This window comes from Saccharomyces mikatae, assembly GCF_947241705.1.
Source record: "Saccharomyces mikatae IFO 1815 strain IFO1815 genome assembly, chromosome: 4".
Classification (NCBI taxonomy): Eukaryota; Fungi; Ascomycota; class Saccharomycetes; order Saccharomycetales; family Saccharomycetaceae; genus Saccharomyces; species Saccharomyces mikatae.
In genome coordinates this window covers 356,477-370,065 of record NC_079259.1, presented here as the reverse complement: position 1 = coordinate 370,065, position 13,589 = coordinate 356,477, and the positions used below count along the sequence as shown (strand labels likewise).

Genomic DNA, 13,589 nt, shown 5'->3' with positions numbered 1-13,589 from the left:
AAATACAAAAGTATAGGCCACTTCATTGCCAGGCTACATGTAGCACTTCTTTCAACCATCGTACAGGATAGGTAGAGCACCTTCTTGTCAAAATTCTTACTTTCCCATCCCAGAGAAAAAGCGAGGATTATTTTTCTGCTCTCTTTGGACGCCAGTTGCGGTAGAATTTTTTTTTCCAGGTCGCATAGTTTGAAAGACTTCTCTTTTTTAACACCCAGGGAAACACAATTAGCAAAGAGATGTAAAGCCCATTCTCATATATTTCAAAGAATTAGGTATCGCCTCGCTAGACATAATAAGGCCATTTTTTCGTCATCGGCACATCAAAACTGGATGACCATCCCACATATGAATCACGCTGTATCGAAGACTACTGAAAATAAGGTTTCAAATACAGTAAGCTCCACGCAAGATCAAAACGCGATTAGAAAACAGCCCGATGACATTATAAATAATGGAGAACCTTCGCATAAGAAGCCAAAAATAGTACAACCAGCTTTGTTTACGGAAAATAATACAACGGATAAGCCTGGATACACTAAGGCCGCACTGAAAGAAGTGGCCTCGATGGAGCTTAAACCAGCTAGTGGTATGGATCCCTTAGCAGTATCAACAGCTTCTGTAGTGTCAATGTCAAATGACATCTTGAAACCGGAGACACCCAAGGGCCCAATCGTTATTAGCAAGAACTCATCAAGTGGAGTTTTCTATGGGCCGTCCTTCACTAAACGAGAGTCTGTAAATGCTCGGATGTTTCTAAAATACTATGGTGCACATAGGTTTCTAGACACCTATCTTCCCGAGAATTTAAACTCGTTATATATTTACTATCTGATCAAGTTACTAGGTTTTGAGGTTAAGGACCAAGCGCTTATAGGCACCATCAATAGTATCGTTCATATAACTCCGCCAGAACACCTTCAGGATCTAGAAAGAACAGTATCGGTTATAAATATGGAAGAGCCGTTGGCGAGGAAGCAAACAGTCCGTTTAATCAAAGATTTACAGAGAGCAATTAACAAGGTTTTATGTACAAGGTTAAGATTGTCCAATTTTTTCACAATTGATCATTTTATCCAAAAATTACATTCTGCCAGAAAAATTTTAGTGTTGACTGGCGCTGGCGTTTCTACTTCATTAGGAATCCCTGACTTTAGGTCATCTGAAGGATTCTATTCAAAAATTAGACATTTAGGACTCGATGATCCTCAAGACGTCTTCAATTACAATATCTTCATGCACGATCCTTCTATTTTCTATAATATTGCAAATATGGTTCTACCTCCGGAAAATGTTTATTCTCCATTGCACAGCTTCATCAAGATGCTACAAACGAAAGGGAAGTTATTGAGAAATTATACTCAAAATATTGATAATTTGGAATCTTACGCGGGAATAAGCACGGATAGATTGGTCCAATGCCATGGCTCTTTTGCTACTGCAACATGCGTTACTTGCCATTGGAACCTACCTGGCGAGAGAATATTTAATAAAATTAGAAATCTCGAACTTCCGTTATGCCCGTACTGTTATAAAAAAAGAAGAGAATATTTTCCAGAGGGATACAACAGCACTTCCAATAGAGTAGATAGTTCTGCATCTCTGACTTCTACTTCAGAAAGGCCTCCATATATTCTCAACTCATATGGCGTTCTCAAACCCGATATCACTTTCTTTGGGGAAGCTCTGCCAAGTAAATTTCATAAGAGCATTCGAGAAGATATTTTGAAATGTGATTTACTGATTTGCATTGGGACAAGTTTAAAGGTAGCACCAGTATCCGAAATTGTAAATATGGTCCCTGCACATGTTCCCCAGGTGCTGATTAACCGTGATCCCGTCAAACACGCAGAATTTGATTTATCCCTTTTGGGGTATTGTGATGATATTGCAGCTATGGTAGCTCAGAAGTGTGGCTGGACAATTGCTCATAAAAGATGGAATGACCTGAAGAACAAGGTATTCAAGTGCCAGGAGAAGGATAAAGGTGTATATGTAGTTACATCAGATGAACATCCCGACACTTTCTGACTACAGAGTTATTTAATATTTAAAAAAGTGACAATTCGGTATCAGTATACATAATATAGCAGATAATTTCCTCTCAGTTTAATCATTGTAGTCAGTTATAATACGCTTTCACTACTATAGTTGTTCCGGGTGAAATATTACGTTTGTATATACATATCTATATACCGCCCATTTCGCTAAAAAAATGGAAAAAAAAGCTGTGATTGAGACAAGGTTAAATAATAGCCTTACGAAAGTGATAAGAAGAACACCAAATTTGAGTTATTCAGCGCATCTATGCATTCAAAATGAACTATTTAGAAGGTGTTGGGTCCAAGAAAGGTGGTGGTGGCATAGCCTCAGAATCGCAGTTCAACCTACAGCGAAGAAAAGAAGTTGAATCTTTGCTTAACAAAGGTGAAGATGTACCGTACACTTTCCAAGATGAGGAAGAGAATCAAGTAAGATCCAACCCGTACATTTACAAAAACCACTCCGGTAAATTAGTTTGTAAACTATGTAATACAATGCACATGTCGTGGTCTAGTGTTGAAAGACATCTGGGTGGTAAAAAGCATGGATTAAATGTATTGAGGCGAGGTATCAGCATAGAGAAAAATAATCATGGAAAAGAAGGCCAAACAACCCAGGATTTCCAGCAAGAACAAAAGATAATTGAAGCTAAGCGATCTTTAAGAAACAATGGTGTGATTCCCATTTCTAGAGTAGCTACTATAAAAAATCCGAAAACTGGATTGGTAGGTCTGGCTATTCAGGTCAACTATAGTGGTGAAGCCAGAGAAAATGACGATGGTAAGAGTAATATGATCAACATTCCACCTCTCATTAGAATCGTATCAGGACTAGAATTGTCAGATTCAAAGCAGAAGGGAAGAAAATTTTTAGTCATTGCATATGAACCTTTCGAAAACGTTGCCATTGAGCTACCTCCAAACGAGATACTTTTCGGCGGAAACGATGAGATGAACTCTTATAAGGATGGAGTAGATGAGCTAAATGGAAAATGTACATTTTGGGATGCTGTTTCAAAACTGTATTACGTTCAACTTTTCTTTAAACAAGAGGAACAAGAACAAACTGGCGCTTGAGGTGTTTTTAGGGCAACAGTAAATTAGGACATGCAACCAAGAGCGTGCTAGGTCTTACAGTAATTGAAAGAGGAACAGGTGTGTCTGGATGACATTTTGGCAAATTTCCCACTCCGTACGCACTTGCTATTTGGGAGTAAGATCATCATGACCTATATTCTTTTTCGAAATAAAAGTTTTGAAAAAAACAATACTGTTCATGTTCTTTACTCTTTCTCCCGAGTGAAGTATTTATGTCTCCATTCATCAACACTATCTAACATTTATAACGTACATACATGTTTATTCAGAAAATGTACTTTTAGGCGTATATACCCGAAAAAGTGTGATGATATTTAACGAACCTAAGATATTATCGAAAAGCAAAAACCAAGAAAAGTAAGAAGAGACCAATAGATTATACAATGATCAATGCATCATATATTTCAAAACGATTTAATTATAGATGCATACACAATATCCATAGATGCTTGCTGAGTGAATCTAACTTAAAAGATGGAAAAACCTACAAAGTTGAAAGAACTTCAGATGAAAAGACGTTTGAGGAAACTCTTGAGGAGGAACGTAAGGTGTTTGGTGAATCGTTTGAAGCTGGAGCAAGGGTTGAAAACATGAGGCACACTAATGCTAGCAAAATAATTGATAAGTATTACAACGGGCTCTATGATAATGCCAAGGGAACCACTATTAAGAAAGAAAAAATCGTCTTTAATCACAGTCAAAAAGCTCAAAGAAAGCTTCCAAATAAGGATCACGAATTTTTGAAAGAAAATGTAGACAATGATTACGTGTATCAACGGGCGGGATATTCTTCAATCGGCACTGCGACCATAAGTGAACAAACGAGAACTTTACTTGAAAAAATATTCGACGAGGAAGATAGTGTTAGTGAAAGAAAACGGGAAGCGCTAAATATTGACCAGTACAAAGAATTTAGTGCTAAAACTTCTGGAAAACCAGTTTCGCACTTGAATGTCAAATTTAGTGAGGAAGTGATGCAAGAAATTAGTAATAAAATTCGCTACCAATCTACACTAGACCAGGTTCTGAAACCCCATATCGATTACCTACGTGAAGTTGTGAAAAATGACTATGATCTTTTAAAATACCTGGAACGGCTGTTGGAAGTTTACAAGAGAAGGGACAAAGACCTGGAGTTAAGATTGGATACAGAATCCTCAAACATTTTCGAGGATATTAAAAAATCATGTATGAATAAACCGACTGAACTACCAAAACCTTTTAGTATAACTTTACCGTACATTATAGTCAAGTCACTTACATTAAGTGATTTTGAGTTTCCAGCAGACAGAAAATACACATTGATATCATATGTCTATAACGAATGCAAAAATAATATAGACGTGTCATTATATTTAACAATTTGTAATGTCGATTTCTACAATTTGCTAATTGGATTATTATGGGAAAATTTTCAGAATATTCGCTATCTGAGACGTGTGGTTACTGAGATGAGCGTCAATGGTGTCATCGGAAATATCGAAACTGTGGATATATTAGATAAGATTACGAAAGAAATGAGAAGCTTGAATGACGATGTCTTCCTTGAAACAGAAGGGCAACGTGATGTCAATGAGGGTGTTCTACCAGGGGACAATAAAATTGTTAATGTGGGTGTCTTATGGAATAAAGACACCAATAATGATTTACTTATTGTTGAAAATTATCTAAAGAGTCTCAAAAAAAACCTGACTAGGGACAGGTAAAAAATTCAAATCTTGTAAATAATTTCGTATATATACGTCGAGGTTTAAAGCAATACAGAATTGTAGCATTATTCCAGCTTTTTTTTAGTCAGCTTGTCCGCAAGCTTCGCATTCGCACAGTCCGAGGCAAACAAAAGGATGGGAAGAGCTCAAAAAATTGGACATATACTAACAATAAAGGAATACCTTACGTTAGATAGTAGAAACCTGTCAATAGGAAAAGCGTGGAAGAATCTTTGAGAAATTTTGCTCATCAAGATTGAAAGGAACAGATATAGGTTCCACGTTTAAAAGCCAATATTAGCAAGAAGTAGAAAACAAATAGGGGAGCACGATATGCAATTGAGTAAGGCTGCCGAGTTGTGCTATGAAATAACAAACTCCTACTTACATATACATCAAAAATCTCAGATAATAGCAAGTACACAAGAAGCAATACGGTTGACAAGAAAGTACCTACTAAATGAAATCTTTGTACGTTGGAGTCCACTGAATGGGGAAATATCATTTTCATACAATGGTGGGAAAGATTGTCAAGTATTACTTTTATTATACTTGAGTTGTTTATGGGAATACTTCTTCATTAAAGCTCAAAACTCTCAATTTGACTTCGAGTTTCAAAGCTTCCCCATGCAAAGACTTCCAACAGTTTTCATTGATCAGGAAGAAACTTTCCCCACATTAGAAAATTTCGTACTGGAAACCTCAGAGCGATATTGTCTGTCTTTGTACGAATCGCAAAGACAATCAGGAGCGTCCATCAATATGGCAGATGCATTCAGAGATTTCATAAAGATATACCCTGAGACCGAAGCCATAGTGATAGGTATTAGGCACACGGATCCGTACGGCGAAACACTAAAACCTATTCAAAGAACAGACTCTAATTGGCCTGATTTTATTAGGTTACAGCCTCTTTTACACTGGGACTTAACCAATATATGGAGTTTCTTATTGTATTCTAATGAGCCAATTTGTGGATTGTACGGGAAAGGGTTTACATCAATTGGTGGAATTAACAACTCCTTGCCAAACCCACATTTGAAAAAAGATTGCAATAATGTGACTTTACATTTTGGGTGGGAAATCAATCATGCTTTCAGCAAGAATGCAGAAGATGATCACAAATCCCTTATAAACACGTCACCTATTTCCGTGGTGGATAAAGAAAGGTTTAGCGGATACCATGGCGATTACTATCCTGGCTGGTATCTAGTCGACGACACCTTAGAAAGAGCCGGTAGAATTAAAAATTAAACACCATTCTGCGGAAGGGAAATGATAAAATGCAGGTGTTATTGTTATTAAATGTTTATATTGTTCTGATAAAACTATTTAATTTGTATATACAGGGTCACGATTCTAATATTATCAACTTTTCACTCTTGCTGCTTTTGGAAAATCAATCATGAGGTTTCCCGTTGATCCTATCGTAAAGTCTAGCGGCGTGGTAGTTAATATTACTTTTTTGGACGTTGTTTCTTTTCCCAAGGGCGTTTTCATTGGTACAGCTTTTCAATTCCGTCACCAAGCCAGCACATTTGGGATTCATATGGCCATATGAAGACCAACATTGCAATAAATTGGACATTAAAACTAAACATTTGTTAGCTTCTTGTCTAATAATAGGTTTCTTCACTTTTAGTCTTGGAAGGGGGGGTAATCTATAAACTGGAGGTTTTCCGGACATATCTATAAATAAGCTTCAATTTGGAGTTGAAGTTTAGGCGACTCCGTGTGAGTTAAAGTATGGCCTTTTTATTTCAGGTTCTCTTTCTAATTTGAAATCTCAGAGATCTTAATTCAGCTTAGAGGACTGGAAAAGGAACAAATATTGAGTCTTATTTACCCGGTCATATTATTACCACCGCTTAAAAGTAAAAATGTATAAAACAAAAGTCTTTGAATAGTAGCAGCAATGCAATGACATGCTCTTGATACATATATACTAAATATATAATTAGTACAGAGGGAAAATGGAGGAGAAGTAGTGGAGAAAAAGCAATAAAGGACGGCACAGGACAAAATTATTAAGATTGATTATTTCCAACTGGTGGTGGTTACCGTAGAGGAGAGAACACCTGATTCGAACTAACAAAGAGAATATAGTGACAATAAAAGAATACGTGGAACGACAAGTGAAAACAAAATGCAGATCAAAAAACCGTGCGAATTTAGTATCACCTTGGTGGGAAGACAACTTCTCCGGTTAAGCAAGTGATCAAATCATCGCTCTCGGTATAAGCTCTTGCTACCACAACATATTTACCAGGTGGAACCTCACCTGGGATTTCAACTATTTTCTTAATTTCATATTCTCCTGGTTCAATTGGACAGGATACTCCTTCGATGTCGTTATCTTCCAAAGTTTGACACAAGTCAAAAGTCTGTGATAACAATCTGATGTAACCTAAACGAACTTCTACGTCGACATAAGCCCCTTCTTTTATAGTTTCGAAGACCTCACCGTTGGCAGAAATGGTTAGATTTTCGCCACGAACGGGAGGATTAGGGGTCAAGTCAACTTCTTTGATTTCCAAGAGTTGCTTATCTAGAACGTCACACTGGTAAAGTGGGGATTCGCCGTTGATTGGCTTTGTGTTTGGTGGAGGAAGTGCGTTGAATATGCCGATTACACCTGCATTGACTGCAGCCGTGTAAAGGAATAATAAGCTGAACAAAACTTTTAGGCTGTGAGTCATCTTGAGAGGGTGTGCTAGATTGTCGAAAAAGGAAATTGATATTGTTGTTGCTTCTTCGCCCGGACAGATATACTCTTTAAGTATTGCCAATCTTTTATACTACTACCCCTCCCGAAAGCTGATTAAAGTTTTTTTTATTATCTGGGATTTCCACCCTCTTTCGACAGGCCCAAGCCGTGGATGGTGACATGACGGCATGATGAGAGAAACTATCGTGGCGATTTGTAGTGTAATATAATATAACATAGTAGTATACATAAGTGGAGAGGGAAAAGGAACGTACAACATATATATATAACCTAGAAAAAGGGAAAAAAGAAATCGGAATGATCGAATGTATAGTTCACTTGTTCTCATTCCTTTCTATTTTCCTTTTTTATTTTCATTTTTTATTAATCATTGGACTTTAGTAATGGAATGCTCTTTGAATGTGCTTGTTGTTTGTGTATCGTATTGTAGCAAAATGGCGTGATGAGAAGTTTTCTACTGGTTTTTTTGGTCTTTTCTTTCCGTAGAATTTTTTTATTCGTCGAGATAGGAGAGGGCATGCCATTGCGTTACAAGAAATAGCCAGCTCTTTGGTTATTGTGATTTGCTGTTGACTCTCTTATGTAATCATCAGGAACAGCAGAAAAGATTTTGAAAGTGGGTTCCAAATCCTCATCTACCTTCATTACGCTTGCGACATTACCGCATCTGTAACAGTAGTTTGGCGCGGACCACACGGTGACGACGTCCTTTTCAGGGAAATGATATTTAAATCCTTCCATCACCAATTGGTGAGCCCGGGCAATGAGGTTCAGTCCATTGACATGGTTGAATTCTCTGGCAACTTTGCTTCCGAAAAGCCATCCTGCACCACGAGGAGAAACTTGCCAGGCTTCTACATTGTCCGGGTCTGACCAAAGCAGGTCCGAGAACCCACCCTCATGGGGCACTTCTTGAGCTCTCGACAAGACTCTGATTTGGTCGAGCATTCTAATCTCGGGAGACAGCCCACCGTGCACACATAAGATCTTACCGTCGATGATAGCGGCCAGCGTCAAAAAATCAAAGACTTGACAACAGTATTTCCATACGGTGGTAGATCCATATTTATTCAGACATTCTTCGTAGAACCCATAAACTTGAGTAATTTGTCTAGACTCATGGTTTCCTCTAACCAAAGTTATCTTTGCTGGGTACTTGACTTTTAGACACATTAAAAGTGTAAAAGTTTCCAAACTATAGTAACCACGATCCACGTAATCGCCCAAAAAAATGTAGTTTATATCGTCAGGGAAGCCACCTGCTGTGCGGAATAGCTCTAACAGGTCGTGAAATTGGCCGTGAATGTCACCGCATACCGTGACGGGTGTTTGAACGGGCTGAATGTTACTTTCCTCCATCAACAGTTCTTTCACCATCTCACATAGTTGTTTCATTTCATTTTCAGTCAGCGCCTGACATTTCTTGATAGTTTCAAGCCATTCATCGGGGCCTCTAGATACCATCGTTATTGTTCCTATTATTATACTTTGAGCTAAAACAATATTTCTATTTTGTAATGTCGGATCTAAAAAGAGCAAGAAGGGGACTGAAGAATATAACAGGATGAGAAAGAGGGGCAGTGTACACAAAAGTCCTTTATCTGTACGCTAATGATAGTATGACGACAACTTATTGTATTGTTCCTTTTCTTTTTTGTCTACCGTATGTAGCTTTACAATGCTCCATGTGATAGTAATGCAAGCACCACTTTATTCAGACTCAGGGCCATAACTTTTTAAATTTTGCTGGGTTTCGATGTATGTTTTTTTTTTACCGTCCACATGAGCGAAGAAATAAAGCGAGCAAGAAATCAAAGAGAGAAGAAAAAAATACAGGAAACTTTCCCCAGTAGCAGTTACCCGCATAGGCACACATCACGATAGATAGTCACTATACACGGAACGCAGGTTCGCGCCACTCTACGTTACCCGCGGCTGTGTATTTCCGCCCCTTTTATTTCTTCTTTATTTTTTTTTTCTTGAATTTCTTTTTCTTCCCCTGCGTCGTCCTAACCTTGACCAATCTGTCTTGAGCTTTCTCTTTCTTTTTCCGGGAACCGCCGCGGCTTTGCAATTTGCTTGCTAGTCAAACCCCGCGGTAGTAAAAAATCAGCAACAACCATCCAAAAAAGAACCACACGCAACGGCCGCTTAGGAGGCAAATGGTGGGGAGGCACGATATGGCCGCACAGGGGAAGGGGAGCCCACGTTTGCGTTATTTTTTTTTCCCCGACGGCTTCTTAGCCATTCACACGCGGGACGGCTTGCACGCGTTCCCGGAACTTAATTAGTCCGGGGGATCAAGTTCCGGGCCGACATTTATACACACCGGCACAGAAATTGAGGAAATATAATCCGGGAATGCCCTGTCGGATGTGACCTGAATTGGGCGAGGAATCCCGGATTTTTTACTTCTTCTTTCGTTTTTGGTCTGGTCTAACCTTTGTATAGAGGAAAACAGATCTTTAATAGCCGCATTGATTCTCGCTTGGCTGTCACACAATTTGGTAGTGGCTGTTGGAAAACCCCATGCGGTTATTGCTCAATTTGTCTCTTACTTTCCTTATGGCCCGTGGCTAAAAACTCCCAAATATATCTCTGAAGCGTTGTTTGCTAGGGGTATTGTTAGTGGTATGGTTAGTTAAACTGCTTGTATGTACGTAATGTTCTCCTCGCTGTTTCAGTCTTCTCTCTTTTTTTGTTCCTTTGTTTTCTTCTTCTGATATCTTCCCATTCGGAGAGAAACAGAGAGCGAAAAAAAAAGCACATTTCTTGAAAGTTAAAGCTGCATGTGTGCGTTCTTTATTCTGTCTATTTCTGAAAACCGCATATTTTCGTCCACATATATATATATATATATATACATACTCTAGGTTAAGATGGAAATTATAAAGGAAATTGGCTACACTGTGATTAGGGTGTCTTAGTTCTTGTCGAACCCTTTTTTTTCAATCTGCAGAAGTGGTAAAATTAGAGCGCTTGCAATACACGCTTCTACTTCTTTGATCACCCCTATGCCTGTATCACCTTCTTTTGCGTCAAGCATAGATTCAATAATGTCCCATGAAACTATGGCTTTATCAAGAAATCCTCCCTTTATAGACACTCCGGAAAAAATGCCAAACCCAACGGTTTCGCCCCATGGCACCATTCATCATTTGATAGATCCATCTTTGCCATTGTTGTCCAGTACAACGTCGTCCTCCCGCTCGACTCTCAGTTCTGCATTGAATTCATTTCGGCCTCCACCATTAACCACATCATACTCTTCTTATAACTCCTCTGCATGCCAGTCCATCACGAGTTCGCCTATAGACAATGTGACATTGGCACATAATTCTAAATTTTATTTCCCTCATAGTCACTCCCCTACACCGCAGTCTTCTAATAGCTCGAGCCATGTTATTTTGCCACCCATCTCTTCATTCACTAACTTGATCACTGTCGCAGAAAGGGAATTCAATGGTAGATCAAACTCTTTGCACGCCAACTTTACCTCTCCCGTCCCAAGAAGCGTGCTGGATAATCACAGGCATGACATGTCATTCTGCAACTCTAACACTACCACTGGTATGAAGACTATCACGCCCTCACCACCTGCTCAGCACCAAAGTATATTGCCACCTACAGTGGACAACGTACCGAGATCAAAATCCGTATCTAGTCTGCCAGCCAACGGATTCCCACCCTTGGTCGCCAAGCAACAACAGCAATTCAACAGCAGTATCAGTGTCTCTACCCTACCGTCTATTCATTCTCCATTAACTAACGAACATTCAAACAAGTATTCCTCATCTCTAAAGGATTCTGCCAAAATAACGAAACAAAGAAAGAAAAAGGAATGTCCCATATGCCACAACTTCTACGCCAACTTATCTACCCATAAATCCACTCATTTAACCCCAGAAGACAGACCACATAAGTGTCCCATCTGTCAACGTGGCTTTGCCAGGAACAATGATCTGATAAGGCACAAGAAACGCCATTGGAAGGATGAATTCATGCAGATATATGAAAGGGATCCTAATAGTAACAGCGGAACCGACGATGTAGATGACACAGCCCGTACCTCCGTAGATAAAGACGGCAACGACTCAACGGATAAAGCGGATGCCTCATCGTCCTCCTCCGAAGAGACGAAACTACTGAAGAAAAACCAACTAAAATCACTATACAAGATCAAGGGTGCATTTAAATGTCCTTACAATTCCACTCTTATCAATTTGGACATGGAAGTCTACCCTCACAAGTCAAGATCGCTTTATTTCGAGCCAATAAATTGCCATCAAACAGGTGTCTTTTCGCGTTGCGATACTTTCAAAAATCACCTAAAGGCCTTGCATTTCGAATACCCGCCTAAAACTAAGAAGGAAGATAGAGGTATTGTGCCGGGAAAGTGCAAGCACTGTGGACTACAATTTCCTAACGTTGACGTCTGGCTAAATAAGCATGTGGGGAAAGGATGTGGCTACACATATCATTAAAACACGCACAGATTGTTTCATCGGGCCACATTGCCGTTCATACAGAGACAGAAACATACACATATATTTATTTTTTTATTTATGCTCCAATATACATCATTCTGCGTGACTCTTTGTTACGTTAAGCTACATTAATACGCTTCTCTGGTGATTTTGTTTCTCTTTTCTCTTTTCCGGTCGTTTAGATTTATCTTTTATATTATTTTCTGATATAAAGCCTGGGCCCGAATCGGATTATAAGCCCGCCGGGTTGAAGCACTGGATCGCAACCATTATTGAATTGCTTTTTTTAGCCGCCCCCACGTTATCTGTTTTTCTTTGCATCGCGGCGTGTCCCTTGAAAGGGTCGCGAACCTTCGAAGCTGCACTTCTGTTTCTTTTCACGTGAGAAAGTGGCCATTGCGTAAATCCAGTCTTTGCGGATTTCTTTTTTTCATCATTGTTGACTTACTCCAACTAAGAGTACACTTCCTTTAAACCATTTTCCCCTTTTCCTTCTCAAAAGAATGAACATGTAAAGAAGGTCGTGTAAAGGTTCATGTACTCTTTATGTGGATGCCTACTTGCATGACTTATAAAATTCTTGGATGCAATCTCACAACAGTAAAAGGTAAAAATACAATATTACATTCGTTTCTCAAGTAAATTGTGAACCCTGCAGGTAATAAAATAACAAAACCAAATCTAACACGTAGAAGATATGCTGGTAGTATCATTCTTAGCACTTTTTTTTTTGGTAAGGTTTAAAATGGGGTATTGCGATGTGGCTATTGTGGCGCCAGAACCTAACTCCGTTTATGACTTATCAGGTTCAAGTCAGGCCACCATCAAAGTAAAATGGATGCATACAGATAACACTCCTCAGGAGAAAGAGTTTATTAAATATACGTTTATTCTGTGCTCGGGAACTAATGCTATGATCGAAGCAATGGCTACGCTTCAAACCCTGGCTGCAACAGAATTGACAGGCAACGAGTTTAATGCTATCATAGAAAACACTGTTGGAACAGACGGTGTTTATTTTATTCAGGTCTTTGCACAAACTGCTATTGGTTATACCATCCATTATACTAACAGGTTCAAACTGAAAGGGATGGTAGGTTCAAAATTGGCTAATCCGAGCATGATAACCATTGCACCCGAAGCACAGACAAGAATTACCACGGGAGATCTTGGTGCCACCATCGATTCTAAGAGTTTTACCGTTCCTTACAATTTGCAAACAGGTGTTGTAAAATATGCCCCTATGCAACTCCAACCGGCTACAAGGGTAACGGCAAAGACATGGAAGAGAAAATACGCTACTAGTGAAGTAACATACTACTACACCCTAAGAAATTCTGTTGATCAACATACTACTGTAACGCCAGGGTGGTCGTACACGATTACAGCTGATAGTAACTATGCAACGCCGGCTCCTATGCCGGCTGATAACGGCGGTTGGTACAATCCTCGCAAGCGACTATCTTTAACGGCAAGAAAAATCAATGCTTTGAAAAGAAGGCAATGAAAGAACGAAAATATCAAC

The 13,589-nt window shown here is 39.1% G+C and overlaps 9 protein-coding genes across 9 annotated transcripts; 6 read left to right on the top strand and 3 right to left on the bottom strand.

The window, feature by feature from the left end:
• Nucleotides 1-333: 333 nt before the first annotated feature.
• On the top strand, nt 334-2,031 carry SIR2 (NAD-dependent histone deacetylase SIR2; the record flags this gene model as incomplete). Its single annotated transcript, XM_056226730.1, has 1 exon — nt 334-2,031. One exon carries the CDS (start codon nt 334-336, stop codon nt 2,029-2,031), a length of 1,698 nt encoding a protein of 565 aa, XP_056080976.1.
• A 287-nt stretch (nt 2,032-2,318) lies between these two features.
• Nucleotides 2,319-3,119, top strand: PRP11 (spliceosome assembly protein PRP11; the record flags this gene model as incomplete). Its single annotated transcript, XM_056226729.1, has 1 exon — nt 2,319-3,119. The coding sequence occupies one exon, from the start codon at nt 2,319-2,321 to the stop codon at nt 3,117-3,119; it is 801 nt and encodes a 266-aa protein (XP_056080975.1).
• A 404-nt stretch (nt 3,120-3,523) lies between these two features.
• Nucleotides 3,524-4,846, top strand: MTF2 (Mtf2p; the record flags this gene model as incomplete). Its single annotated transcript, XM_056226728.1, has 1 exon — nt 3,524-4,846. The coding sequence occupies one exon, from the start codon at nt 3,524-3,526 to the stop codon at nt 4,844-4,846; it is 1,323 nt and encodes a 440-aa protein (XP_056080974.1).
• A 336-nt stretch (nt 4,847-5,182) lies between these two features.
• On the top strand, nt 5,183-6,103 carry FAD1 (FMN adenylyltransferase; the record flags this gene model as incomplete). Its single annotated transcript, XM_056226727.1, has 1 exon — nt 5,183-6,103. The coding sequence occupies one exon, from the start codon at nt 5,183-5,185 to the stop codon at nt 6,101-6,103; it is 921 nt and encodes a 306-aa protein (XP_056080973.1).
• Nucleotides 6,104-6,248: 145 nt separating this feature from the next.
• On the bottom strand, nt 6,249-6,536 carry MRP10 (mitochondrial 37S ribosomal protein mS37; the record flags this gene model as incomplete). Its single annotated transcript, XM_056226725.1, has 1 exon — nt 6,249-6,536. One exon carries the CDS (start codon nt 6,534-6,536, stop codon nt 6,249-6,251), a length of 288 nt encoding a protein of 95 aa, XP_056080972.1.
• A 490-nt stretch (nt 6,537-7,026) lies between these two features.
• Nucleotides 7,027-7,548, bottom strand: NPC2 (sterol transporter; the record flags this gene model as incomplete). The annotated part of the gene is made up of 1 exon (XM_056226724.1): nt 7,027-7,548. One exon carries the CDS (start codon nt 7,546-7,548, stop codon nt 7,027-7,029), a length of 522 nt encoding a protein of 173 aa, XP_056080971.1.
• A 557-nt stretch (nt 7,549-8,105) lies between these two features.
• On the bottom strand, nt 8,106-9,041 carry SIT4 (type 2A-related serine/threonine-protein phosphatase SIT4; the record flags this gene model as incomplete). Its single annotated transcript, XM_056226723.1, has 1 exon — nt 8,106-9,041. One exon carries the CDS (start codon nt 9,039-9,041, stop codon nt 8,106-8,108), a length of 936 nt encoding a protein of 311 aa, XP_056080970.1.
• A 1,550-nt stretch (nt 9,042-10,591) lies between these two features.
• On the top strand, nt 10,592-12,061 carry STP4 (Stp4p; the record flags this gene model as incomplete). The annotated part of the gene is made up of 1 exon (XM_056226722.1): nt 10,592-12,061. One exon carries the CDS (start codon nt 10,592-10,594, stop codon nt 12,059-12,061), a length of 1,470 nt encoding a protein of 489 aa, XP_056080969.1.
• A 700-nt stretch (nt 12,062-12,761) lies between these two features.
• On the top strand, nt 12,762-13,571 carry KNH1 (Knh1p; the record flags this gene model as incomplete). The annotated part of the gene is made up of 1 exon (XM_056226721.1): nt 12,762-13,571. One exon carries the CDS (start codon nt 12,762-12,764, stop codon nt 13,569-13,571), a length of 810 nt encoding a protein of 269 aa, XP_056080968.1.
• Between the last annotated feature and the right edge of the window lie 18 nt (nt 13,572-13,589).